Source organism: Coenobita brevimanus, chromosome 98, assembly GCF_032717465.1.
Source record: "Coenobita brevimanus isolate Jiangsu-jjx chromosome 98, ASM3271746v2, whole genome shotgun sequence".
NCBI lineage: Eukaryota > Metazoa > Arthropoda > Malacostraca > Decapoda > Coenobitidae > Coenobita > Coenobita brevimanus.
In genome coordinates, this window is record NC_137051.1 from 13,954,094 (window position 1) to 13,980,126 (window position 26,033).

At 41.9% G+C, this 26,033-nt stretch overlaps 1 protein-coding gene across 1 annotated transcript in view; it reads right to left on the bottom strand.

The window, feature by feature from the left end:
- The window catches only part of LOC145414064 (interference hedgehog-like), a 217,295-nt gene that overhangs the window by 82,894 nt on the left and 108,368 nt on the right, over nt 1–26,033 (bottom strand). The window contains exon 2 of the mRNA XM_080283628.1: nt 4,495–4,578. Coding sequence (XP_080139754.1) covers nt 4,495–4,558 — 64 coding nt within the window. The 5' untranslated portion in view covers nt 4,559–4,578. The remainder of the gene's footprint in view (nt 1–4,494; nt 4,579–26,033) is intronic.

Consider the following 26,033-nt stretch of genomic DNA (forward strand, 5'->3'; position numbering starts at 1 on the left):
CACTCTCCTCCTCCCCCATGTTCCTTCTTCACATCTATTTCACATCTTTCCTTCCTTCAGTCTCCGCTAGTTTCCTTCCTTCTATCTGAGCCCCCAGCTTCTCTCTCGTTTTTTCCTTCTTCTCCTAAATTCCATCCGTCTCTTCCTCCTTCCCACTTTTCCTGTTCTCCAGTTTTTTTTTTTTTTCCCATCCCATTCCTTCACTCCTCACTTTCCTTCCATTTCTGTTTCCCTCACTCTCCCTCACGTTGCTTCCTCCCGTCTCCCCGCCCAATTGGCCTTGTCGCCGCCTACCTTTACAGCTCAACGCACGGAGGGAAACAAGTATTAGGCAGGACAGACAGAAAGGACACACGCATTCAGGTAGATGAAAATGACAGGACATGGAAGGGCACACGAATGACAGGACATGTAAACGCAATTAAAAATAAATAAATAAACAGTAGTAGAAATTTTAATGGAAGACACGAAAAGGTAAAAAAATAATAATAATAATAAGGAAGACCGAATAAAATGAAAGAACACAAGGAACGGCCTGGAAATAAAGGAGAATAAAACAAACGGACAGGAAAAGGTAAAGAAATGCAGAAGTAGGGAGATAAACTGGAAGGACACACAATGGTATATAACAATACAGTAAAACTGAATAAAATGGAAAAATTAAAGAGTAAATAAACAGGCCTGAATAAAGTGAAAGGATACATGGAATGGGTAAACTTAAATAGGACAGAATAATATGGCAGGATAGGGAAAGGTTTCCATCTGAACGATCGTCTGCTTTAACCTTTTCACTACAATGTATCCAATATTTTATTATGGATGGCCTCTCACAGCCAGTCATCAACGCTAAATACAAAAGAAAAACATACTAGAGCTACTATATATTTCATTCAGCACGAGTGTGATAAGACTGATTTTTTTTTTTCTCCTGCATGTTGGTAAGTCGTGTGGAATATAAGATTACCCCTTCACAACGAAAGGCCCTTCCTGGGGTGAATAAAACAGCCTAGCAGCGGCAAGACTAAAATGTAAAAAGTGCCATCTTTCTGACAGTGTTAATGGAAGTTGTTTTGTAATTCTACTAGTCAAAGAATCCTTCTTTAGCTGAATTAAATAGGGCGGGGGTTGCAAGATATTAATACAATACTGTAGAGGTCATCGTAGAAAACAGGTTACGGGTTTTTTACATGTAAAGATTCTTAAATCCTCAAACTTTACTCTGAACAGTCGGGGATCGATCGCGCGGTCTTATGATCAACAGTTCACTCCTCTAATACTCGACAAAACAAAGGAGACAAACAGAACCAAGGACAAAAAATAACAGACAAGACCAGGGCCAAAACGCAACAGGACTTCGATAAGCAGGGAAGGATAGGCAGGGCAAGAGAGGACGGGACAGGGCACAACAGGATAGGAGGGAGCATGGGAGGGCAGGACATAATTGAGCAGACCAGGGCAGGGTAAGGCAGGTCAGAGGTACAGAAAAGACAAGAACATTAACGAAGCATACAACGACAGGCTATGGGCAGGAGAGGGCAAGACGGGGCAGGAATGGCCATGAAACGGCAGAATACAACCAAGGAGACAGAACATTCAGAAACAGAAAAGGACAGACAGGAACAGGACACAAAATGATAGGATACAGTAGGGCAGGGCAGGGCACGGCAGGACAAGCAACCCGGATACGACCACACAAACACCTGTCATGTTGTGAGGGAGGCAGTGGAAGGGGGGATGGGGGTAGGGTGACAGTGGGGGGGAGGGGGTTATGTTGTGGTTAGAGGGGGAGCAAGAAGTCACACCACTATGCAGGCTGTCTCATAAATATTCATGGCTTAAATCTTTCAATAATCTTTCTTCTTTTCTCTCTCCCTTTCCTTTTTCTCCATTTCGCTTGAACGTTAAGAACTTTTCTTTCACTCTATTTCAATTATTTTTCTTTTGCTTCATTCGTCTTTTGCTTTTTTTTCTTTTATTCATCTTCTGTTCCTTAATTTTCTTCCTTTATTTCAACTATTTGTCTTTTATTTCCTCATTCCTCTGCATCAATTATCCATAACTCTCTTTCTTCTTTATATTTTGTCTCCTACTTTTGTATAATTTCTGTTACCTTCCGCAGATTACTATTTTTCTTTATTTCTGTTTCTGTTATTCTTGCTTCATTCCATCTTTCTTTCTTCCATTTCATTTTTTCCCTTGCAATCGTTTTCTTTCGACTAGTCTATCTATTTTCGTTTTTTTTTTTTTTTTTTTTTGCTCTGTCGCTCGTTCTCTAATTTTTTCCAACAACCACTGTTTATCGAGACAAATATCTTGATACACTCACCAATATCGTCTCTCTCTCTCTCTCTCTCTCTCTCTCTCTCTCTCTCTCTCTCTCTTCCTCTTCCTCAATCCTTTACTTCTCTTCCTCCCTCCCATCCTCGCCCTTATCTCACAGTCTCTCTCTTCCATCCTATTATCAACCTTCTCTCCTAATCTGCTTCCTCATTTTTTCTTTCTTTCTACTCTTCTTCCTCTCCTCTACTTCTTCCATGCCTTCCTTCCTTTCGACCCACTTCTTTCCCTCCCCCCATCCCCTATTCCTTATTTCCACCCTCCTTCGCACCCTCCCTTTCTCCTTCCCATCTTCCCTCCTTCCCTCCTCCTTCCCGCACTTCCTCCCAACCACCCTCCTCTAACTGTTTCTGTGATAATACCGTTGTGTTCAAGTGAAGGAAGGAAGGAAGGAAGGAAGGAAGGAAGGGGGAGAGAGAGAGAGAGAGAGAGAGAGAGAGAGGAAACCTAAAATGCACCTGCAGTCGACAGTCCAGCCCATCAAATGAAAAGAACGCAAGATCACACCGTTGAAGAAAAAAAAAGTAAAAAGTAAAAAAAAAGAGGAAATAACTGTCTAGAAAAGAGTCAAGAAAAGAAAACCGAAGACTGAGGAAGAAAATGCATGGACAGAAGGAGAAGGAAGTCAAAGATAAGGACAAAAGACATGACAGAAGGAGGAAAGGAAAAAAACAGTAAGAAGGCAAAACTGAAGAATATTAACGAGTAAATGAAGAGCAACGATGGCAACAGAGAAGATGGAAGAGTAAAAGAAGCTTATGGATATAATGAGTGAAAAGGTCGATAAAAAATGAAAATAAAAATAAAAGTATATCACCCACCAGAGATTAAATAAAGAGAATAAGAGACGATAATACCCATTTGCATACGATAATCGACGCCCACCACGAAGAAAAAACATGAAAAGGTAAATAAAACAAAGAGCAAGAAGACAACAAAAGAAAATGCAAGAATAAGAGCAAATAGACAAAAGAAGTGGAGACGATAAGAGGAAAGTACGAGTAAAAGGTTACAAGAAAGTAGAAGAAAGAGACAAGGGAGGAGATGAAGTGAAGAAATATAGAAGTGGTGAGAAGATTATCCCTCCAACTCATGACGTGATAATCAAAACTAATTAAACAAAGACTAAAAACTGCTATCTCCACCTATCATTCAAGACAGGGGAAATTAGCGTAAACAGACTTCACTTACTCCTTTACTAAGACTGACCTCCCATACCTCTACCATTCCGATGACGTAATTCTCTACTATTGTCTTGCCCTTGCCCTAGTATTTAATCTGGAATGGATCTGTAATACTGATTTTTTTTATAATGGCCATGTTTATCCCTCCCGTTCAAAAAGTCTCTCCCAAGATACAGTATTTAAAGTGGTTTAGCAATAAAATGAATAAAATAAGTAGTCAGACTGAAGGGGTTGGGGTTAATAAAACTGGTATGAATGTCACATGAAATCCTAATAATAATAATAATAATAATAATAATAGTAATAATAACGTCCCGGGCAGAAGGTGTTAAAGGGAAGTTATGACCCACCCGTAGCTGAGTGGTCGACCCCATCAGGAGCAATTAGAGTAAAGAGGAGAGAGGAAAGAAGAGGAGAGAGTGAGAGAAGAGGTTGAAAGGGCAGATACGAAGAGACGACTGGTGAGGAAAGAAAAAAAAATGAGGAAAAAAAACAGATATGAGAAGCGAAAGAGTGAGAGAGAGAGAGAGAGAGAGAGTGAAGAGAAAGAAAATAATAAAAAAAACAACAGAAAATAGAAGAAAAGGGAGATGAGAGTAAAGCAAAAGAGAAGACTAAGAAGAGGGGTAAAGAGATAGAAGAGAGGAGGAGAAGATTTAATTTATACAGACAAAAGATTACAAGCTACAACAGACTCGATAGGAGAAGAAAGGTCGAGAGAGAAAAACAGAACTGAGAATATCCTACAACACACCTCCAGTATTATTACGATTGGTAGTGGTGGTGGTATGGTATGGTATGGTAATGGTGAGGGTACGCTGGTGATGGTATGGTCGCGATGATGATATGGTAATAATGACGGTATGACAGGTGTGATGGTATGGTAGTGGTGGTATGTTGGTATTGATATGGTAGTGGTGGTGGAGATATACTGAATGACAGAAAACATTACTGAGAAGCTCCCACAACTCACCTGCGTTAGTTAAGTCGACCCCAAGGAGGAGCAGGAGAGCGTAGGAACCCACTGCTGACGCCATCTTTTTCTCATTTATACAACCTGAAAAATGAAGAGAAAAATAATTACTTTCTTGTAAAGATACTAGACAACAAAACAACGCAAGAATTTCCACATTAATATCCGTTCATATAAAGGGAAAGAAAAACAACATAAAAGGATGAACAAGGACGTAGAACAGGAAAAAAGAGAGAAAAAAAGAACAGCGCAAAACAAGGAAAAGCGCAAATGAAAAAGATGGAAATAAAATAGGAAGTGTACACGAAGAAAACCTCTGATAAAACCGACAATATAGGTGCTACACATGAGAGCAACACAGCAGGCGGACAAACGAGTCTTCCCCCTCTCCTCCTCCCCACCACCATTCCCCAAGGCCCACCGGCAAGCTTGATCACTCTAATGGGGTCACTTTTTCACCCTCACCTCTAATCCCCCCTCCCCTACCCAACCACTAACTCCAACTCTTAACTATGCTCAAATTAATCTCTCTCACCCAACTTACCTTCACCTCGCATCCCCCCATTCCCTCCCCCCCTTTTTTTTCTCCAAATCCCCTCCTCACCACAACCATCCCTAACTTTTCACCTTCAGTTTCATCCTCACACCTACCTCCACATTCTTAGCTATGTTCCACTTAATCGCCACTCCCGACAACTACCCCACCTCATTCTCCATTCCTTAACTAATCCATCTCCCAACTCCGAACCCACTACCACCTCACTTCAATCCCCGTCCCCCACTCACAAAACCCCCACATCCAGTTTTCCCCTCACCTCAATCTCCCTTCCCTCTTTCTCTCACCACTCTCGCCTCAGTTTCCCTCCAATCCCTTCTCCTCCGCAACTTTTTCATCCCCATCACAGTCCTCCACCTCTCCCTACCTCTTTCTCAACCTTACCTCATTCCCCCTCCTCCTGTTCTTTTACCTTACCTCTCTCACCATTAACGTCTGTCTCCTCTACCACTCTTATCTCCCTTACCTTTTTTTTTTTTTCCAATCCCCCTCTCATCCCCCCACCCCTCCTACCATCCCCACCTCCTTCACCGTCACTTCAGCCTCTTCCCCACCCCCCTCCCCGCCTCCAACTCTAAACTACGCTCAATTTAATAATACGGGGTTCATTAGCAATTATATCATTTTTCATGGACAGATGTACTTTGAGGTGGTACGGACGTGCGGGGAATGGGAAGAGTGAGTGTGAGAGTGGGGACAGCGTGTGTGAGGAGAGTGAGTGGGGAGAACGAGTTTGAGTGGTGAGAATGAATGTGAGTGGGGAGAATGAGTGTAAGAGTGGGGGTGAATGAGTGTGTGAGTGGGTAGAGTTTGCATGGGAAGAGTGGAGAGAATGAAGGAGGGGGAAGAGTGTTAGAGTGGAAAGAGCGACAGTATGGGTGCGAGAGTGTGTGAGAATGGAAAGAGTGGGAGAATGTGCAGAAAAAGAGAGTGTGCGAGTGAGGACAGTAAGTGAGTGTTAGCAGGGGGTAACTGGGATAGTAAGAATGCGCGACTGAGGACAGTACGAGTGATAAGTGTGGTGACAGGGAGAAGGAATGGTAGACCCAGAACAGCGGGGGAACAAGGTGGGACGATATATGAGGGAGGGTGGTTTGTCGTGGAAGGAGAGATCGTTACGAAATACTGGCATAATGTCTGGAAGTCATTCTGGAGAAGCTGTATCTATCTGACTGAATTTATATGCACTATAAATTCAAACTGATATGCTATACTTATTTGTGTGTATAACAGCCAACACAAAGCTCTTAAATACTGTAAAGACTTTTTATGATGATACTGAGGTATACCTTTAGGTATATGGATGTGTGAGTAGTTTATTATCACTGTTGATGTCAGACAACGGTGTGTGGTGACGGCATGCTTTTCTAATACGTTTATATGAGGAAGGGGTTATGATGTATGCCTGTGATGTTGTGTTGCTTACTAATAGTAAACAGGACCTTTGCAGTTTACTGTAGTTCACAGTTTTTTGAATGTCTGTCAGTGGCTTGGTTTGAAAGTAACTGCAGGTAAGAGTCATGACGGTGCTGAGAAAGTGACGCACATTGTGATATGGTAGTGAATGAAAAGACGTGAACAGGTGGCGGAAGAGTTTACGTATCTCGGTGAAGTAATGGAAAAGAAGTACGAGTATACGTGTAAACGAATGGGAAAATAAAATGGTTTTCAAAGAAGAAAAATGGCTGGGGCTACGATGGCCTTGATGTGAAACATGGGTCTGAGTATGGAGGCTGCAAGAGAACTGCATGATTAAGGTGTGTATTAGTGATCAGATTAACATTTTGTTTGGCGTGGGGCGTGGAAAGTCAGGCGCGACAGCAGTGAAAATGGGACTGTTAAGGATTTTGTGTGGGTTTGCGTAGACTTGCTGGTATAAAAAACTGTATAAGTGAAAGATGTAGACTGAGAATGGTTATTGATCAAGGGACAGAGAAGTGTCTGCATAGATGATATGGCAATATAGAGAAAATGGATACAGATAGGTCGGTCAAGAGTATATGTGAGTAAGTCTGAAGGAGGGAGGTGGCGTGGCAGGCCAATAAGAAGATGGATGGCCAGGGTAATGAGTGTGAGAAAGCGAGATAGGCCTATGGAAACTAAGGATGTTAAGGACTTTACACCAATCAAAGTGGAAGGATGAAGCATGTGCGGAGATGAACATTACAAGCGTTGCACCTCTACAGTATACTAACTTGGTTGTCGATGGAATTAAACCACGTGTGTCTGTAAATTGTATCTACACGAAAATAATAAATGTGTGCGGATGGCTATCGCTTGTGAATTGTATCCATAATTTCACACGTTCAGAAGGTAAGTAAAGCGACTGGCCTATGTCAGTGGGTAAGATGCTTGATAGTTTTGGTTTTCTTTTCCATTCTCTTTTCTACTGGAACCTACCTCGCCCCATCTCTATTTTTTCAAATTATTTAGTAATATGGTCAAACAACGGCAAGAGATGTATGGTCTGCATATCTGTGATAGACAGAGACTACACAAAGAGACTCTCTCTCTCTCTCTCTCTCTCTCTCTCTCTCTCTCTCTCTCTCTCTCTCCTGTCGCATGTGAGGGAGTGTGAGTGCAGTACAGTCAAGCCAGGTGTGTCGAATGTTAGACACACCCGCATTCTCCACACACACCCCGCTGCGCTGTACACCCCTGGCCAGAGGGCAGGCAGGCAGGCAGGCAAGCAGGCAGGGACAAGTAGGCAGGCACACAAGCAGGCAGGCAGGCAAGCAGTCTGGAACACGAGATAAGGGAAGTAGTAGGGGAAAAGGTAAGACGAGAAACAGGATTGTAGGAAGGTAGACTGAGAAAGCGGCAAAGAAAGATGGAGAGAGAGAGAGAGAGAGAGAGAGAGAGAGAGAGAGAGAGAGAGAGCGGGAAAGAAAGATGTAGAGAGAGAGATGGCGACAAAGAAAGATGGAGAGAGAGAGAGAGAGAGAGAGAGAGAGAGAGCGAGAAAGAAAAGTGTAGAGAGAGATAGCAGCAAAGAAAGATGTAGAGATAGAGAGACAGCGGCAAAGAAAGATGGAGAGAGAGAGAGAGAGAGAGAGAGAGACACACACACACACACACACACACACACACACACACACACACACACACACACACACACACACACACACACATTGAAAACTGAAGAGGGAAGGGACGGGGGAGGAAGGGTCAGACAAGCAGGAAGAGAGGTACGCGGGTTGGCGACTGGATGGCTTGGTCGGTTTGGCACTGGTCTCATGTTCGCAGGACGCTCTGTCATGGGTTTGAGCCCCACTGACTGCCACTGAATTTGCAAGATGGACGCTCACAAGGTAACGCCTGTCCGCAACAATCAAATTACCAAAATTACACCACGACACTGTCTATCTTCTGTTTCACCATTTACACCTTATACCTGTCCTACCCTACTTCCAACACCGCGATTACCTTACTTTTGAAGCAGGAAAATGAGGTGTTAAGGACAGACAATCAGAAAAAAAGAATGACGGAAGATAGAGTAGTCGGTATAGGAAGAGGAAGAAGAAAGAGCACAAGAAGCGAACGGAAACTAGGTGGGTAGAAAATGAAGGAGAGGAAGGCAGAAAGAGATCGACATTGGTAAGTAGAGGATGAGACTGAGAAAGGAAGAGGGAAGTGACAGAGAATTAAAGAATTAAAGAGGGGAGTGTTGGGGAAAAGGTCGAGAAAAACGCAAAGAGAAAATGGCAGAAAGGAAGACAAAAGCAAGAAAGGGGAAAGACAGGCAAAGAATGAGAGGGATGAAGGCAGGGAGAGTGTGAGGGAGTAATAAAAAGGTAGATAGAGAATGAAAGGAAGAGAGAGTGTGAAAAGGTAGGTGAAGATTAATGGTAAGGGAGAGAAGACAGGCAAAGGAGGAGGCAGAGTTAAAATAGGCAGAGAGAGAGACACACACACACACACAATAGCACGGGGAAAAACACAGAGAAAAAGGTGGGTAGAGACAGACATAGGAAGGCTGGGAAAGAGGGGGAGAGATACAGGCAGCTAGAGATTGAAAAAGCAGTGCGCAGAGGAAGAGAATGAGAAAAAGGTATGCAGAGAATGAGGGGGAAAGATAGGCAGAGGAAGAGGAGGAGCGGTAGGAAGGAGAGGCCAGAATAGTAATAGACAGAGGAAGAAGAAAAGGGAGAGATGTAGGCAGGTGAAAGGAGATACAGGCAAGCAGGCAGCAGACAGGCAGGTGAGCAGACAGGTAAGTAGGCAGGCAGGCAATAGGTAGGTAGGTAGGCTACAAGGAGAGAGAGAGAGAGAGAGAGAGAGAGAGAGAGAGAGGAAATACCATACATGTGGAGGGATCGGATTTAGCCTCTTATTATATCAATCCCCCGTATACACACATGGACATGTATAACCACCTGTGTGTGTGTGTGTGTGTGTGTGTGTGTGTGTGTGTGTGTGTGTGTGTGTGTGTGTGTGTGTGTGTGTGTGCCCACCATCCCTTCCTTCTTCCTCAGTCTTCTTATATAGTTCTCTCTCTTATTTTTCAGTTCCTTTCCCCCCCTCCCTCTCTCTCTTTCTCTGTCTCCCCAACATCCCTCCCTTCCTCCTCCTTCCCCATTCCTCTCGCTCCTTTCTCCATCTCATCGTTTTTTTTTTTCCTTTTCCCCCCTACCCCCCAACAGAGGATGGATGGCGTGTGAGTGTGTGCGAAAGCGTCAAAACTTCGCCACAGCGGGAAAGGCTTGGGCATGACACGTGGGCCGATTCTGACGGCGCCGAACAGGTACTGGTGGTGTTTCGGGTTGGTGGGAGAAGCCGGCGCGGGCCACTACCTCGCACCGTGATGGCTCTATACACACCCAGTCCACAAAAATACACTAAAAAAAAAGTTTATAACACACGCAAAATACAGATCTACAGTGAAATGCAAGCCGCAGAAAGCGATTCTAAAAACTGTCATTACCAATAACAAAGAAAACATCAAAACAACATACCGATGTACTTGAAAAACGACTGATGTTCCAAATCACGGTAAATAAATAAATACATGAATAAATAAATATATTTATACAGTATATAGATAGATAGATAGATAGATAGATATACTGGTAGAGATAGAAAGTTTTATTATATATATATATATATATATATATATATATATATATATATATATATATATATATATATATATATATATACTGTATATATTTAATTATTTGTTTATTTATTTATTCATTCATTCACTCATTTAGGTGTGTGTTTTCCTGCATAAGCCCGACTAAGGATGTTTTAACATCTTTCTTCACCATGTGCAGTACCTACCGCGTCTTCTTCTTCCCTCCGGTGCCATTGTGTTTTTCTCTGCTTTACCACCTGATATCAGCTTCATGAGAGACATTATCCCTCCCCACTCAATCCTTCTTTGCCAGCTTAGTGAAGTTATCTAACCCTGAGGTCTGGTCCGTCGTCCAAGGTGCAGTGTCGGGTTGCACACACACTCACTCATCCACATGTCTGCCTCGCCAGATAAACATCACCTATCCCATCAAAGCTTAACCGATTCACACAAATTTACCAATAATATTTCCCCATAATTACCTCCAAGTCTTCCATACGTTTACCCGAAGGAACGATTATGAGTACTATGAACAAATGGGGTGGCTCTAGCTGAAGAGGATAACCACACTGGGTGACCAGATCTTCTCTAAACTCCTTTTGTTGTCTTTTGTCAGTGGTTTGTATGATGCTTGGCTTGGGAAATTCGTTAAAACATCATCTTTGACAATTTATTTTCGCTATAGCACATTGACATCCTCTTGTGTATTACTAATGCAACTCAGATCCATATTAAAAACATAAAAACAACATACGCTATAGTGGAATGCTTGGATGTAATATGCAAAGTAAATCGCTAAGGAGGAACTGCTACGAAGTCACTTAGGGCAACAAAATTACGGTTCAGTATTTAGTCTAATAACGGGCTTTGATTTCAGAGTGCCATGAACTGTTCAAATGGAAGCACTTACACAGAGAAATTGTTTATTCACGTAGGTTACTGAATTTGTTTTTACTGTGTCGATAAAACAGTTCCTGCCCGACCTGAACCCTCTCTACATCCAAGAGGTTCGAAACCGTTGTGAGTATAATTTCCTACACTGGTTTAATAACTCCACCTCGCCATTAAGTGCTGTGCTCAACCCAGCGGCAGTGAGGATATGAAAGGGCAGGAGTGTGGGATGCCTTATATGGTAACCTAACGTGGCCTGTCACACTCCCACACCTAAATTAATTTTGCCCTTACACACACACACACACACACACACACACACACACACACACACACACACACACACACACACACACACGACCTCCCTTACCTGCTGTTGATCATTAAGCCCTTCACTACCAGCTGTCTGCTTTAAGCTCGTAAATAGCCAAGCGGTAGCAAGAACAAAACAAAACAGGCGTCACCATACTAATGAAATTTAAAAAATATATGCAAAAGCGAAATATAAGTCCACGAAATTCCATTATTTCTTCTTATACTTCTCATGATCATGATCATGATCATCATCATCATCATCATCATCATCATTCGTCACTGTCATCATCAGTCATCATCATCATTACTGCTATTATTACTACTACTGTCATTATTTTCTCTGGTCCAGGAGTAAGAGAGAATGGGCTGGACAGACGAAGGCCTACAGAGGGAACGAAAAGATACAGAGCGGGTGTGTGGTGTAGGTAAATTGTATATTTACAAAGGGTGTTAATTTCATTCTTATGTCATTTTATTATGTGTCCCTAATGAACTAGGGATGCAGGTTTATATCTAGTCGTGTTATTGTTTTGCAATACTGACCTAAGTTTTGGTGTTTAGCTAGTACATCCTTGCACTGATGGTGGTTCCCTCTGTGCTTTAGGCTAAGAGAAAACCAGCTATATTGCATGTTCGTGCTTCTGTCTAGTTCTTGAGCATGACTGAACTTTTTATATCGTCGCTATTTTCAAGCTTTAACCACATCTATTAAGCCCCTTCCCTTAGGCCAGTGGTTTCCAACCTGTGGGGCGCGGGGCTGCCAGGGGGGGCGCGAAGGCTTGATAAAGAGGGTAATTCTATTTGAAAACTATAAATTATGATAGAATTCAGTAATTTCTAAATATGGAGAAAATATTTCAGATATGAATAAGAAATCTAGTTATCAGAATATATAAACAATTTCAGAGATTAAGAATCTATGATATTTATTGACATGTGCCAACTATGCCAGTAAAATACAGTATTTGAGAAAGGGGGAGCAGGGAACGTGTCATTCAGTGAGGGGGAGGCGAGGATTAGAAAAGGTTGGAAACCACTGCCTTAGGAGGAGGCTAAAAAGTTTGACTTTATCCTTCAGAGTGCTGTTCTTTACAGCTTTCACAGTATGGGCACAGTACCTCTAATTAGTATTTTGTAACCTTTGCAATGGTAACATCCATAGCTTGAAGATCATATGTATTAGTATAGGAGAATAAGACAACACAGCCAGCATCACAGTTTATCACTACCCATCTCCTCACCAGTAACCACTATCCCCTCACAGCCAACCCGAATGTAAGTCAAGAGGTGGTGCTCCAAGCTAAAAAGATTCCTGACCATTTCTCATTTTACCACTCTCTTTATGTACATGCCATGTAAATATCCTGTAAAGGTGCAAGCGAGCCTCCTACGCCCAAGAGAATATGGCACTTGATCGAGACAGGCTGTAACTAATGCATGGGTTACCCTCAGCTGGATAAAATAACCAGGCGAGGGCAAGAATAACACAGCTATGGGGATATCTGACTTCTAAACTGTGCCTGTACTCTCTCTCTCTCTCTCTCTCTCTCTCTCTCTCTCTCTCTCTCTCTCTCTCCCTCTCTCCTTCTTCTTCATTTCCTTCTTCACAATTTCCTTCCCCCTCTCTCCCTCCCCTCCACTCCAAGCTTCCTTCATTCACCACAGTTTATTGTTTCAAGCTTAGTGAAGCTCCCTGAAGCACCGGCTGCCTAGTCATGCTAACAAACACAGTAATAAATACATAAATATAATAAAAGACACGTAATATAAAACACACAAACCCACATAAACACACAGACAATAAAATACACATATAAATATATGAAACTAATGCTCAACAAACATAAAACATAAATACATAAATGCATGATAAACTACATACATATAAAACTAATACCCTAAACACACACACACACACACACACACACACACACACACACACACACACACACACACACACACACACAAAAGCAAATAAAGGCACAAAACTGCTAACAGCTCAGACAAGAATCACGACAACAAACATAAACCACATTAACCCCCTCATGATCGTGTGTTCGGTATTTTATTTACATTGACACAAGACGATTTTATTCATCAACTGGGAGTGAGTCACTGGAGTTTGAGTGTTAATACTGTCAACATTAACCCTTTCGATCTTTCACAGCCGCGTCTTCGCTAGTGTTATATTTCAGCTATGGCCATACTACTTCAATAACTGAGAGTAAATCGTAGGAGCCTGAGTGTTAATGATGTATATAAAAGACAAGAGACATCAGTAAAGGTAGGTCAACCAAAAAAAAAAAAAAAAAACGCGCACAAGTACTTCCCAAAACTGATAAGTAAAATATAACAGAAGAAATAAAAGATGAAAATCATATATAAAACTAACACTAAACGCAGAAAGACAAAATCATCATCCGTCACCATCATCACCATTACCAGCCCTTTTACTATAATACAAAATTAATAATATAAATAAAACAATCAAACAAAACCAAGAATCTCGTTAATTATATCAATAACACAAACTAACATCAATCTTAACATTTTCTTATATGCATCCAATTCTGGACACAGGCTACAAAGTACTACGATACTATATACCAAACAAGGAGCCCTCAGAGAGTGCAACACCAACGCTCTGCAATTAGTGTAGGGCGGAACTTTTAAGCCTGCCCTGTGGCCTTGATTTTTTATCAATTGTTCTCAAACTCGAATATTTTTAATCCATGTCTTACGCTTGACCTTACCACCAAGTTTGATTCATACTAGATCAAAACTGCTTAAACTGATACTGTCCAATGACCCTGACCTCTGATCTACTGTTTTCAAATTAGTTATATCATACTTGGCTGACCTAAACCCTTCCACAAGGCCCAAACCATACAAAAACTGTTTGAGTTAAAGGGTCCAAACTTTTACCACGTCTTGTAACCTTCAGCTTTAACCGATTGGATTCAAAAGCATATCTCTTCATCCTTTCCTTATTCACGAACATTCCACAAAGTTTAGTCAAAATCGTGGGGGAAAAAAAAAAAAAAAAAAAGGCTGAGTTGACCTTGCAGATGTCCAATCACGTATGACCCTTTTTTGGCCAAAACTTAACAGCTTGTTCCTCTGATGGTCCTCAATTATTATCCAAAGTCGGTGTAATTCCATTCAATAACCTTCCATAATCTTGCAAACAGATAAACAGAGACAAATACTGGAAGGCAAACTGAACTAAGCACCTCCTTCCCTCTCGCAACGCGCTAGGATGTAACTACTATCTCATCGGCAACATCATAATCAGGACACATCAACATCACAGTATTACATCCATTAAATTCAGTAGCTTCAGTGTCAACATCAATGCGAAATGTGATAATTCGAAGATGAAACAATTTTCTACATTACAAACAGACTAGGTGTGTGTGTGTGTGTGTGTGTGTGTGTGTGTGTGTGTGTGTGTGTGTGTGTGTGTGTGTGTGTGTGTGTGTGTGTGTGTGTGTGTGTGTGTGTGTGTGTGTGTGTGTGTCCTCCAAGTAAGGATAGTGTGTGCGTGCGCTTGTGTATGCATAGCTTGCCTGAGCGTGTGCGTGTAAATCTAGTCTTGTGTGCATATATGATTTGGGGAGCGTGTACTTGTATCTGTTTGTATTTGTCTCTGCATAGTTGTGTGTGTGTGTGTGTGTGTGTGTGTGTGTGTGTGTGTGTGTGTGTGTGTGTGTGTGTGTGTGTGTGTGTGTGTGTGTGTGTGTGTGTGTGTGTGTGTGTGTGTGTGTGTGTGTGTGTGTGTGTGTGTGTGTGTGTGTGTGTGAGAGAGAGAGAGAGAGAGAGAGAGAGAGAGAGAGAGAGAGAGAGAGAGAGAGAGAGCAAATAATTTTATAAAGGTCATATTATTAACATTATGAAGGTAAAACACCATAGGCAGAGACAAGACCTAGATGTTTTCCCTTCAAGCTGTTATTTTCTTCTACGATTTATTATTAGTGTGGTGCGGTGAGGATCTGTCCGTTCTACCCTTGAGGCTAAGATGCGAATGAATGTGTTTGAATGGATGAGTAAATGGGGAGTGTGTCATCCTGTCTCGGCTACCTCCCTTTCCTTGGGGGAAGCAGCCTAGGTATATAGATAGACGATTTATTATTATTATTATTATTATTATTATTATTATTATTATTATTATTATTATTACCATCATCATCATCAATATTATAGCCATTATGAAGTGGAAAACAAAATGCCTCTAGGAAAACAAATGCTCTTAACGCCGGAACTGATACGAGACAAAGACCTGAAAGTGGAAGCTGAAAGAGGATATAAAGATGTGTTACTCCCCCACATTAATGTAAAGGTGGGTACGGCAAGACCGTGTAAGTCAAGAATGAGAGCAGAGGAAATGTGAATCTGTGTGGATTGCATATACTGGATAGGATAAGAAATGCGATTCACGATAGATGTGCAAAAGTCTACTGATAAATCGGCAGAGGAGAGTTAGATTATAATGCATGGTCGTATACAGAACGGATGTAGACAGGATGCTGAAAATGGTATAGCTATGTGTGTGAGTGAGAATGTGAGACGAGGGGTGGCAGACCAAGATGAAGATGGCTGGATTTGGTGAAGGAGTGTGTGAGACGGCGAGGTATGAAAATTGAGGCAACAAAGTAACTAATAAGGGATCGAAGTGGATGGATTAATTAGGTACGAAGAAGTAAAAGGGAACGTTTTTTACTGTTAGTTTCATTTGTTAAAGTCGACGAAATTACTGTCCCAAAAGTTTATGTAAAGTTTATCGATAAATAAAACAAAAAACAAAAAGATGTACAGATGGTCTTGCAGAATATTACCTCGGCCACTTCTCTTACGTGGGAAGTAGAAATGGGATTGTGTTAATGATGATGATGATGATGATGATATTATTATTATTATTTTTATTATTTTTATTATTATTATTACCACTACTACTACTACTACTATCTATATGAATAAGTATGGAAACAAAACTAAGCATGAACCCCAGACAGACAGAGAGAGAGAGAGAGAAGGGAGGGAGGTAGTGTGGTGGAGGGGGGTGGTTCTCATACATAGTCTTCCACTACCACCACAACACCCTCGCAAAAAGTGGCCCCTCACATTGGTATCCTGCTCCCCCCTCCCCAACTCCTATCCCCCTCCTTCCCTCCCCACTTCTTCCTATCCCCCCTCCTTCCTTCCATTCTTCTCCTTCCTCTTCCCATCACATCGCTTTTCTTTTCATCCCATTCTTCCCCCTCCACTCGTCTACCTCATTGTTCAAACTCTCCCCCCTTCTCCCGTTTCCTCCTATTTTCCTCCCCTATCTTCCTCTCCCCCCCTCCCTTCATCCTCCTCATCTTCCTGCTCCTTCTATCACCCTCCCCCTACATCCCTCCCCCTCCCCCTCCATCTAACCCCCTCAGTTCTTTCTCCTCCAATCTACCATCTTCCTCTCGCCCCTCCTCCCTCCACTTACCTCGTCCTCTCCTCCCCCCTCTCCACCCGCCTTCCTCTCATCCCCTATCCTCCCTCTCCCACTTTCACCCTCCTCCTATATTCTCTCCTCCCATCCTCCTCCCTCCTCCTCCTATCACTCGCTCCTATCCTCCCCCTCCCATCCTCCTCCACTCCTTCTGTTATCCTCTTCTGTTTTACTCTTCTGCTCTTTTGGTCTTCTGTTTTCTTATTCTTCTGTGTGTACATATGTAAGCATGTCTATCTTTCTCCATGTATGTATGAATGTATGTCTGTATCATATATATTTACGTATGTGTGTGTGTATGTATGTATGTATGTATGTATGAATGAGTTCGTATGTTCAGGTGTAAGGTTGTAGTACTTCGTTAATGTACTATGGTAATAATGTAATGCCGTGTAAACTCTTTCATTACAGGGGATCTCTCGTAAGTCGAACAAATCATGTGGCGGCAGCAAGACAAATGTACATAAGGTCCTGGTACTGAAGACGGTTAATGAAAAGTTATTACTGTCTCTACTAGGGGAGGCCTCTCATAAATTGCATTAAATGTCTGGCTGTAACAAGTGTGAATTACACAAGACAGCATACTAGAAGGGTTAACATTTTCCTTGGCAACAGACAATTTCACTTTCATTTTGGCTTCCATCAGACGATTTTAATCAGCAGAGGGAAACCACTGGCAGGCAAAGATTTAAATACTATCTCGATTACCAATTTTCCATTTGACGGACAAAGTTAGAGAAGCATTTCATTTACCGCCATCAACTAAAAGAAACGGCTGGTAGGCAAATGGTTATTACTTTGTTGCCGTTAATATCTCCCATCAACCCCTTAATCACCAGCTGTCTCTCCCTATGCTAAATAAAATCGTCTGGCATAGAAGGAAAAAATATAAAGGCGACAGAGTAGTGGAGGGGTTGCTGCATGCTTGTGGTATAGAGTTAGGGGTGTCGCGTTAGAGATGATCTTTAAGACGTGGTGTTGTGTTGAGGCTGCTGTGCTGCAATGTGCTGTGCTGTGTGCTGTGTTAGGGCCGTGGTTCTAGTTAGATACTGTGAATACTGATGTGCTAAGGCTGCTGTGTTGTGCTAATGTTGTGATGTGATAGTGAGAATCTGTACTAATGATGGGGGTCTGTGTTAATGTGTGGAGTTGTGTTAATCTGTGTCAAAGCAATGAGTCTGGTCTGATGATGTGATAACTGACGCTGTGCTAAGGCTACATGGTTTGGTGCAGCCCTGATAGCCTAGCGTAGCCTAGCGTAGCGTGCTTGTAAGGAGCCTGAGGTGGTAGTGGTGTGTGCTGCTATTGGCCCCATCTCAGCTATCTCTTCATCTGCCACTACACCCAACCAACCTCCTGCACCTTGCATTCACTCCTTCACCAGCCTCATCTTCCTGGCCTTCCTTTTCTTCTTCGTACTGATCTTTCACTTTGCTTATTCTTGTTTCACTCTGCCGCCCTCATCCCCTTCCTCCGCCTCTTCTTCACCATCCTTACTCTCTAAATTTTCCTCGTCTTTCTTATCCCCCTTTTACTTTCTTTTCTCTCCTCCTCCTCCTCCTTTTCCTCCTCCTCCTCCTCTTTTTCTATTTTATCTTCTACTTCTTCCAGCCAACTTCATGCACCTTGCATTCTCTTCCTCCCCATAAATTTCTTATTCTGTTCACCTCTTTTTTTGACCCTCCTCCACTCCTCTTCTTTCTCCCCTTCCACTTCCTCTCTCTTCTCCTTCTTCCTCTTCCTTCTCTACTTCACGTTCTTTCGTCTACCTGCCCCTTTCCTCAACTTCTTCCTCCTTTAAATCTTTTTCCTCCTCGTCTCCAGCCTTTAAGGAATTTCAGTTATTTTTTTTCTACACATATCGTCTTGACTGCCGACTCTCTCTCTCTCTCTCTCTCTCTCAAAACAAAGCACATTATGAAGCTCCAACTCTCATATTTATCGCTCACTTTAATTTTCGTTAAATTAGTATTATTATGATAAGAAACTGATAGACTAAAAACATTCAGAAACGTAAAAAAGAAATGTGATTGTTCCTTCACTGTTTATTTTGGCGAACGGGTGAAACTTTTTTTTTTTTTTTTTTTTTTTTTTTTTTTGGCCTCATGGTCTTCTCAGGAATGTTAATCTGTATTTGTGCTCTCTCTCTCTCTCTCTCTCTCTCTCTCCACAATTGCCGTCAAATAAGCTCCACCAACTACCCCCACTGACCCAGCAGTAGAGGAGGACGGGGGAATGATTGAAGGAGGGGATGGCAGGTGGTGGTGGGTGAAAGGGAAGAAGGAAGTGAAAGTATATGAGGGGGAGAGGACAGCAGGATATAAGTGGGGAAGGAAAGAGGGCGTGGGAGCGGTAGGAATGAGGAAGACAGGAGGGGTGGATGGAGGTAGAAGGGAGGGCAAAGTAGGAGGGGAAGGTAGCAGAGAAGAGGGGAAGGAAGGTGAAGGCCGGGGTAAAGAGGAGGGTAAGACGGGGAGGCAAATCCCTCTAATCCCCAGGCAATCCCATGACTAAGTTTCTGGACTTCTCTTGGACCATAAATTTGGCCTATAAGATACAGGATTAAAGTTACTCCAATCTTACTTGAAGGTGATGTGTGATAATAATACCTATGTAATAATAATACCTTACCAATATTTACCTTTTTTTTTTTTTTGTTTTTTGCTATCTATGTGTGTGTACAACTTTTTCTGAGGGAAGACCTCAATAATAATAATAATAATACTGAAAGCCAGTGATGCGGGACTTCTTAACATCCGTTGTCCTAAACACATGTTCGGCTATTCGTTAAATTGAGACAATCTTAGGTGAAGCTCATGTAAGATAATAATACTTCTTCAGTTACTGTATCATATTCCGAGGCATTTTTGTAACAGAGTTGTCAATTTTAATGACATAATAATGGTGACTCTGATACCCAATGATGCACAATTCTATATCATTAACTGTAGCAGCCTATACGAGTTCTGGTGTATACTTTTTTGTTTTACCTGCTCGATGTTATCCTCTTTAGTGGGCTGGCGCCATTTAAAAAAAAAAAAAAAAAAAAAAAGTCACCCATATTCTTTCCACAGTTAGGTTCGGGTGACTTGACTGCGGTTCACCGGGCCGTTTTACAAACTAGTTGTTATAAATCACTGACTGAGAGCCGTCCCCTACATACAATTACCCTCCTATTTTCCCATACCCGTACACGCCTCTTACCGTCCTGGATGCTCGGATCTGTGTAATTCAAAAACCATACTGTAAATGATATGGGAGACTTCCTAGCAACTCTTCCTGGACGAATTATTGTGCATATTACACCTTTACATGTCATTTTAATATCAGCATAGTTAGCATCAACAATCTATAAGGGGACAGAAAGATGTAATATAAAGAATTATTCGCGAAGATGGATGTGTTATGAAATCTCCAAAACCACTAAGATTACGACCTGAAACCTCTCTCACACATTCCTTCCACCATCATCTTGCCTTTCTCCTTCCTGTCTGTGTACTCTCTACATCAGCCTTTCATTCTTTGCATAGAACAGACACCTCAGTTATAACCTACTCTATAACAGCTTCTAAAGAACCAACAGACCTGTTGCTGTGTGTTCTTTGTACTCTGTATAGTAACCCCTCTTGAACACACCCCTGGTCAGTCCTTTCGTCGCAAAATAGTTACTTCCACACCTCCCTCTTACCTTGTCATTTATCATTCTGTCAAACCATTACACCTCACACAAAATCCTTGGACAGGTCGTTTCCAGCACCTCTTTTTTTTTTTTTTTTTTTTTTTTACCGGTTCCTAGTTTTAAGGGTCCACGCCTCACATCCCAACAGCGCCACTATGCCTTTATACACCAGTGGCGGATCCAGGTTGGGGGAGGCCACGGAATACGAATTTTTCCCCAACGTTCATCTGTTCACTGCCATCTTTCCCCTAGAGTAAGTACATAGAATTACTGAATGAAAAACAGCATTACACGCGGGACCATTAATTGTCATACGAATCTGACCCATTTGATGCAGTTTTGTAGTTTATGGTTGCAATACATACTCTGCTAATGCAAAATTTCCATTACTGCAAATTTTCGATGGATGTTTGTCATCAATGGGTTAAATAAAAGCGGAAAAATTATTGTACCCCCTTTTTAACAAATGCTGGATCCACATTATATATCTGTCTTCGCCATAACGGGCATTAATTTCTACACGCTTGTCTGCGCTACACTGGTCCCTTCTCTAACCATACATCAAGCTTTTAAGTTCCATCTGCTGTTCTGTCCGACTCTGGACAAAGACTTAACCCCTCCAAGGCCCCATAGTCGTCCTTCATCTCACACACACACACACACACACACACACACACACACACACACACACACCTTCACACGTCGCCACTCCGACGCCTGTACCGACCGTCCATACTAAATACATGAATGGACTAACTCAGGAATGATGTCAGTTAGTAATGCGGAAGATCAGTACATTGCTTTAACGAAATACAAATAATCAAACTGTTCCCTTTCCCAGCCTGGCATCAAGCTCGCGTCCTCAGATGGATCACCTCTCTAGCCTCTTGACCACCACCTCCCTTTTGCGCTGTGTATGCTGCCTCCCTACCACATCTTAACGTTTTACTTTTTCTCACATTCTTTCATATTTCCCTTTTCACGTTCCGTTACTTCCCCAAACTTAGACATCATATAATTTTATCCTCTGATTCTGTGACCAGTTTCCTGTTCCCCCTGCATACCATAATAATGATACTTTTACTCCTTCTACTACTACTACTACTACTATAATAATAATAATAATAATAATAATAATAATAATAACAATAATAATCCATCCATCCATCCATCATCCAATCCTACGTTGCCCCATGAGAAGCGTAGAAGCCCGGGGCTAGGCAAGTTGGTCCTGACATTTAAGATGAGAAAAAACATTTAAGACAATAATAATAATAATAATAATAATAATAACAAAAACAACAATATTAATGATAACAATAACGTACATCATTATACTACCACCTCAACACTCTTCAATTCTTGTAAATAAAACAAAGTGTCTATCATCGGCCTAAGCCTGCAGCCGCATAAAATCTTCTCAAAACACTTGTTGCATAGCCTCTACGCTTCTCAACGCACGCACACGCTCAAACTCGGGTGGTTTATTGGAGGCTTCGTGGCTCATTTTTCTTTGCGATTTATCATGCATACTACACCCTGATGTTCTCTTCTGTTTCATTTATATAGGCCTATATTTTGATATCAACAGTTTCATTTATATTTTTTGAATTAAAATATTAATAGGCCTCAGCAAACATATAAAAGGGCGTAATATCCAAAATAAATCGCTAATGACGAGGTACGACGAAACCCCCAACATCACCTAGAATACTGCCCTCAGCCTCACCAGGGACGGATTCACAAACTTACAATCAACTGCCTCTCTCTCTCTCTCTCTCTCTCTCTCTCTCTCTCTCTCTCTCTCTCTCTCTTTTTAAGGGAATGACAAGGAGAACCATTTCATGTTTCTTCTTTCTGGTAACACAAATCTTAGCAAATAGAGGAAAATCATAATGACCCATACCTATGTCTGTCTATATCTTAAACAATCAATCAATCAGTCTAGACAGAGACTGATAGGAGTGTGTGTGTGTGTGTGTGTGTGTGTGTGTGTGTGTGTGTGTGTGTGTGTGTGTGTGTGTGTGTGTGTGTGTGTGTGTGTGTGTGTGTGTGTGTGTGTGTGTGTGTGTGTGTGTGCAGGAAGGACGATGAAAGAAGAGTGCAGAAACTTCCCATGCCTTTCGTTGTTCTTTCTGTAAATAATGAGTAAGGAGTGGGAGATGATCATCCGTGTGTTGATAAATCTGGCCCAGGTTGGTACATCTTCCATTTGGGAACATATTTCAACCCATTACATAAAGAAGCCAAAGAAAACGTGTATGCTGGCCCGCAGAATTAGCATATACGCTGGCTGAATTATAAATTATCCAATAAGGTTCTTTGTGGTGAAGCGTCCCTGGCATACTGAAGACGCCATGTTGGGTGGATGGCCGGATGTGACGTCACACAAGTAAACATTCCCGCCCAGATGGCCGGCACTTCATCGAGGAGAAACAGAAGTGTCCGCACCAGGAACACACTACATGCAACAAACCCGACATTCTATCAAACTACTGCCATATACCTAATGATTCACTCTAAGCTAACTTTATAAAATCGTCGTTTAACGGTAGCTGAAATAAAACACGTTGTTATAGTTGTCCTGACCAGGAGAACGTTAAAGATGAAAAGCACAAACCCCTTGTCTCCTGTGCATAAAACTCAGCTGAATAAAATCGTCTGGCGTTAACTGTAAAATATACAAGAGCTGTCCAAAACATGAGAAGCTTAAGGACGACAGTGGAAAAAATGCCTCCACTCTGGCTATCAAATCTAATATTCAACAAATCAGACCTCCTGCCAACCAAAGCCATCTCCCTTCATGTACAGTTCCAGTTAATCTTTCCACCCCGATCTGAGGTGTTCCCCGCCTCAAACTCACAAAATCAACACCATCAGTCAACGTGTCAGTGACAAGGAAGGCATCAAACAAATATTCCCTCAGACTACAACCCACAGTCCTCGCTTTACACATTCAGCTCCCCATTTCATTTACAGGTGTGAACGAACTGAAAATACTGACGCCCAGCCCAAAGATCACGTGGTTAGCCTGGGTTTTGAACCCGAGACCTTCCAGCTGCGGGACGTTCACCTTTTGGCCGCAAAATACGAGGTATATATTATGTTCCGGCTAGTGCCTAACGTTTAATATTCTGTTCAAACAAGCCCATCAAAAAATGTTAATAATTATCTTGATCACAAAATTAAGAGTCATGAACCATATTTCCACTACCCCGCTAGACCTACACTATTTTATTAGGTAAAGGAGACCCACCGCAGACAAAGGATGAGGGGCTACCAGTATTAGGCCCAACTCCATCACAACGATAAATTCCTGCTGTTTGATGACTTGATTCAGTTAAGGGAGTTCTAGTAATGAGTTATTAGTGATGGCAATATCTAACCCCTTTAATTCGAATTCTCTCTCCTAAGCTGACTTATATCGTCCGGAGCAAACAGGAATAAAACAAGACGTCATCTTGCTGAAGATGAATACCTAATACATTAGGAGAAAAAAGTACGCTACATAGCGCCACATCGCTGCATGACTCACGACTGTAAACACACACACACACACACACACACGCACACACTCACTCACTCACTATATATATATATATAAAGCGTGTAAATAGCGCTCCACTATAAACTCACCTAGTGTGAGTTTCTAGTTTGCTAGTGTGAGCGGGGGTGTGGCAGTGGGAGTAAGAAATGGATAAACAATGCTGGATAGATAATGACAATAAAATGAACCGTCCTAGCAACACACGAGAAATTCCCCGTGGAATAAACAAAGAGCGTTATATATGGGCCGCCCTGTGCATGTATGTATGTATGCATGTATGTATGGATGGATGTTGAGAGAGAGAGAGAGAGAGAGAGAATAAACTTTGGTTAATATCATTTTTCCCTCCTCTGTTCTTAATTTGCTCTGATGGTTAATAATCCAAAGCTGAGAAAGGCTTGGTGTTTCGCTGCCCACATAGGGGATCCTCTCTAATATGATGAGTCAGTGACTTAAGTGCCGGACATGCTCTAAGAGTGCAGTAGATACAGTGTTGAAGTAGGCGAACATTTGTTTCTGACTATACATGCACCCTAGTTTGGGAACTACTGACTTATGAGATATCGAATGTGGTGATGATCCAGAAACGGCTAAAGTGACGCTCCAAACAATCCTCCTTCATAATAACCCGGCGTGGTAATGGAGTGTGGGGCTAGGGTGATGGATAACCCTGCGGACATGACACGGATAGGCTCGGCTACGTGATGGATGGGGATGCTGATGGGTAGGTAGACTCGGTGATGCGGAATGATGGGTCAATGGGGTGTGAGTAACGGGGACGGACGATTGGATGTGTGAATGATAAGTGGGTGGATGATGAATGGGTCTTGGATAGGCAGGTTCTAAGAGAAAATGGGTCCGAAAGAGATGGTAGGATGAAGTGAATAGGGTGTGGGATAGTGATGGGTGAACGGGATGTGAGTAACTGAGATAGAGGACTGGCTATGTGGATGATAAATGGGAGAACGATGAATCGGTTCTGAACAGGCAGGTTACAGGAAAAAGGGGAAACAGAGGTAGAGATGGATGGATGAATGTGAGTAATTAGGATTGAGGATTGAAACTGGTCTGAATGACCAAATCTTTGAATAAATCATCTGGTGGTGGCTTGACTGACATGAAAAACATTATTGTAGTGCAAGTGATTACGCACAGACAGATGAATAAGAGGTGTGATATGAGTGTCTTAGAGTGTGGTAAAAAAAAAAAAGTCTATAAAGCTGGGTAGATGGGTAATAATTTAGTACTGCGGGGCCAGTCAGACTCTAGCATAAAGTTTGTTTCCACACAGTTTGCTTTCCTTCTGTTTCTATTCACCCACCAGAACAAATGGGGGTCTGAATATAACACTGATCCTGCGAGTCATATTCACAGGGAAGAATGGGACTCTGAAAAATCTTAGTCTTTCTGAATAACTTTCGTGCAGTGCTAGACATTAATCATCATCATCATCATTCTTCCTCAGTAATGGTCTATGTGACACAATGATGTGAAGTTGAGTAGGTGTGAGTAAGGACGGATGGGGGTAAATAGGAGGGTGAAGTGGAAGGGATGGAGATAGATGGTGTCTGTCTTAGTAATATTCTGAGTAATGTCTTAAGAAAATGGCATGTATGGATGATATATGAGAGAGAGAGAGAGAGAGAGAGAGAGAGAGAGAGAGAGAGAGAGAGAGAGAGAGAGAGAGAGAGAGAGAGGGAGAGATGGGTACAACAGTCGGTGTTGCAATATTACACAGTTAATGACGTGGTTCGGACTGGTGAGATAATTATCATGAGTATAAATCCTTTAGGTACACATATACATTTCATTTATATAAAGAATCTATTTAGAGAACACTAATATCGTTCTTATATTTTCTGAAAAACTAATATACACGTATACGCACTCTTTTAATTTCTAGGAAAAATACGGTAAAATCTTGAAATTTGGAGGGTAAAAAAAATTCACTATGCTTCGTATCTTTGTTTCACTTTTTCCCTGCTTGCC